The sequence below is a fragment of the Mastomys coucha genome, unplaced genomic scaffold (assembly GCF_008632895.1).
Source record: "Mastomys coucha isolate ucsf_1 unplaced genomic scaffold, UCSF_Mcou_1 pScaffold14, whole genome shotgun sequence".
Classification (NCBI taxonomy): domain Eukaryota; kingdom Metazoa; phylum Chordata; class Mammalia; order Rodentia; family Muridae; genus Mastomys; species Mastomys coucha.
Genome location: NW_022196896.1, coordinates 111113342 through 111117201, shown reverse-complemented (window position 1 = coordinate 111117201; position 3860 = coordinate 111113342). Strand labels below are relative to the sequence as shown.

General features: G+C 44.1%; 1 protein-coding gene across 1 annotated transcript in view; it reads right to left on the bottom strand.

Moving 5' to 3' along the window:
• The window catches only part of LOC116089484 (nuclear autoantigen Sp-100-like), a 112672-nt gene that overhangs the window by 98290 nt on the left and 10522 nt on the right, over positions 1-3860 (bottom strand). Inside the window, exons 4-6 of the mRNA XM_031368999.1 lie at positions 3810-3852; positions 2840-2911; positions 1067-1132 (exon numbers count right to left, since the gene is read on the bottom strand). Of these exons, the coding sequence (XP_031224859.1) occupies positions 1067-1132; positions 2840-2911; positions 3810-3852 (181 nt within the window). The remainder of the gene's footprint in view (positions 1-1066; positions 1133-2839; positions 2912-3809; positions 3853-3860) is intronic.

Here is a 3860-nt window from a genome sequence, read left to right as displayed (position 1 = left end):
GCAAGGCAGTGGTGGTGCATGCCTTTAATCCCAGCATTCTGGGTGCAGAGGCAGGCCAATCTCTGTGAGTTCAAAGGCCAGCCTGGTCTACAGCTCCAGGACAGCCAAGGCTACACAAGGAAATCCTGTTTCAACAAACAAACAAACAAATAACAACAATAAAAAAGGGTTTTTTTTTTAGTGACCCATCTTGTCTAGAGAGGGATTCCCAACCTGTTACCCCAGTGATAGCAAAGGAAGGTCTCATAGAGGGAGTCCAGCTGGGTCATGAGCAGATGAGGTAAACCCAAGGGGGAAAATCTGTTGCCTCAAAGAAGGAGCATTCTCATCACATCCTTCTAACCACCACTGGACATAAGAGCAGAGCAAGGAGGCAGTTTGTAGTCATAGGCAAAGCATAGGCAAAGCACTGTGGATCCACATCCACAGGCAACACAGACAGAAGTCAGAACCTTTCTACGCAACCCAGAGGACCAAGGCCCCAATATTTTAACCCTAAACTTGAAGAAACTATGGATGTAGATAATGTTGTGGACATCAGAAACACAAGGAAAGAGCATTTCCATGCTCACAGTATATGGGTTACTTTTCTGTTTCGTTGTATTTTGTATATCAACAAAAACAAGCTAGGATCATCTGGGAAGAGGGACTCTCAATTGAGAAAATTTCTGCTATCTGATTGGCATGTAGGAAAGTCCCTGGAGGCCTCTTGATTAATGACTGATATGGGAGGGCCTGGCCCACTGTGGGTGGTGTCACCCTGTGTAGATGGTCCTCAGATATGGAAGAAGGCAGGCTGAGCCATGCCAGGAGCAAGCCATGGGGAGCAAGCCAGTAAGCAACATTCTGTAAGATGTACTAAACCCTTTCATCCCCAAGTTGCCTTTGGTCATGCTGTTTCATCACAGCAAGAAAGGCAAACTGGGACCCAATATTTTCACCCTAAACTTGGAGAAACTATGTATGTAGATAATGTTGTAGACATCAGAACATAAGGAAAGAGCACCCCCGTGCTCACATGCTATGAGAAGAGATAGCAATGTTTATAGAGTCAGCAAGAACAGACCCTCAGTTGAGGAGGGAGCCACAGGTGACCAGGTCAGGCTTCCTTGAGAAGAGGTGCCACTAGGTCCTAAGGAGAAAAAGGAAAACAGACATTTATTTCAGAAGTTAGAACAAAATGGTTCTTTTATCTTGATCTAAGGGCTAAATAGCTCAACAAGACACCAATCTATGGTTCATCTGGAGCTGATAAATTTCCCCTGATTCTTGAGGTCAGACTCAGATCATAGAGTAGGATACAAGAGTCACCCCTGGCTGAGTGGAGGCCACTCTAGCCACCTGCAGATGACTTGTCTTCATATCCCTGACTAAAGGATGTCCACCTGGGTCCCCAAAGCTTCACTGCCCCGTGGCCTTACGTGAGCTCCCAGGAGTCCTTGGACCCTATCTCCTTTCTCACAATAGCCTCTGACTATATATCAGATGGCTCATCCCTGCTGGCCTTCTCCTGAGGATTCAGTGACGGCTTGGCTCCTTTCCCTCCCATTCTTGCTTCCTTCCTGTGTTTTCTCTCTGTATTTCCCCTATGTCTGTTTCCCCAATGTCATGTTTTCATAACTAGCAGTCTATGCTCAAGAACACAGACTCTGCCTCCAGAATGCCTGGATTCTTGCTGCTTCATTTAACCCTGTGAATACTCCACATATGGTTTCACCCAATTTTAGCTTCCTCATTTATAAACTGGGCATCTGAATGATACCAACCCTTAAGGGCAGCTGGGTCAGACAGGAATCAAGAGTAGATGCTAAGCAAAGCAAGAAACTAAATGGATCTTTCTGTCATTGTCTTTAATTCTGTTTATTATGACACTGAACCACTTATCTGAATTTAATTAAACCATAGACACCCTGCTTGTGTATGTAGACTTGGTTGCTGTGGGTAAATCATACCCATCACACATCTGGTATAAGAGATGTAAGGATAAACACACACACACACACACACACACACACACACACACACACAAAACCAGGAGAGTCTAACAGAGTGATTACTCTTTGAGGCTACCATGGACAATAAGTGGTTCTCCTGTCCTATGACCATTCCTTCAGAGACTTTTCTATATTGCAGTGAATTCTGAGTACTCAATCTCTTTAAATATGGATTCCTGACACTGGCCTCAGATTTCTTCATCGTGGGTATCAAGATGAGCATCTGAGGTCATGGTTATTCTGCCAGGATCCTATATCCCATTAGAGGCTGGTCACAGTTTGCATCTCAAATGCCTCTTCCTTCCAAGGCTCAAATATTAGAGGTCTTCCCCTTATAACGGAACTAATGGATTCTGGTAATACCGTTAATCAGCAGAGCCTAGTAGAAGGAAGTTGGATCACTAGAGGTGTAACACTGAAGGGGCAACATGCACCTCCTCTCTCTCCTTGCTTCCAGGAACCCGTGTAGTACACAGCTTTCCTTCACCCAATCCCTTCCTTGGAAGTTCTGCCCCACAATACGTCTTAAATGGTGAGGCCAAACCATCTGGACTGAAGTTTCTAAATCCATGAACTCAAAGAAACTGACTAGTCAGGTTCTGTTTTGTTTTTGAGAGAGTTTTCCTATGTAAACAGGCTAGCCTCAAATTCACAATCCTCCTGCCTCAGGGTTTTGTATGTCCTGTCCTTCTGGGTAATTTGTCCTCATACAGGAAAGCTAACATCAGGTTCATACCCATTCCCCAACTTGCTGTCTCTATTTCTTCTGACTCACACATCTTCTCATGGTCACCTGTATTTCTTATTCTCAGAGGACATAACAAACATTCTGCAGCTGTAATTACCTTGTTCAAGACTTAGCTGGGAGTTCGGGTCCCCTCCATCACTTCCTTGGAAATACAATTCATTTGGTAACACTGAAGTGGGAGGAGAGGGAGAGGAAAGAAGAGGAGGAAACCATTAGACAACTGTAGCAGGCACTAGGGACAGAATTTAAATATTACACATTTAGGAATTTCTAGCCCTCCAGTCACTCTAACTTCAATGGATTTTCTATGACAAAGTTCACCCATCATGCCCTGGGAGAGAGAAGACTCCCACAATCGATTTTATGCTGTCCATATAGAAATGAGACACGCAAGGTCAAGAAGAAAAGGAACTCTGTGAGCTGTGCCACTCCTCCAGTCTTCAGAGGACAGCAAAGATATACACCAGAACAGGAAAAATAGAAGCAAACCATGGCTTCCAGGGCATCACAATGGTAAGAAGAAACAGAGGGATCAAAGGTCTGGCATCTGGCACGTACCAAAGGGAAACCCCAGACAGCTTTGAAGATGGGCGAGATGGAGTTGAAGAGCTGCTCATACATTGTTGGTTTCTATGAGCATGAGGTGCTGTACTAAGATGGATCCTGCACCTACAGCTGAGCTGTCACTCAATGTGGGAGGAAACCAATTTGATGGACTATCATGGATCATGATGGACTAATGATGGTATCATTAGAAGGATTTACACTGAAGAGACACAACAGTGCTACCCTACTAACAGCACTTCTCATCCTATCCTCTTCTACATAACCTGATGATGGTATACCTCCCATTGTCCTGAGAGCCTAAACGCCCAGCAACAGAACTCTGAAGGGTGTCTACTGCAGCCATTAGTCATGAGTTTTCAATGTTACATGACACATTAGTTTTGTAACTGGTATATCCTCAATTGTCCTGCATGATATATGGCACATGATAAAAGCTTAATATATGTTTGTTGACAACAAAAAGGACTATGCTCTCAAGGGGCGATGTTAAACCCAATTACCATTTTCAAAGCTTTTACAAATGAGTCTCAAATCAGGGTACTTCTCCATGT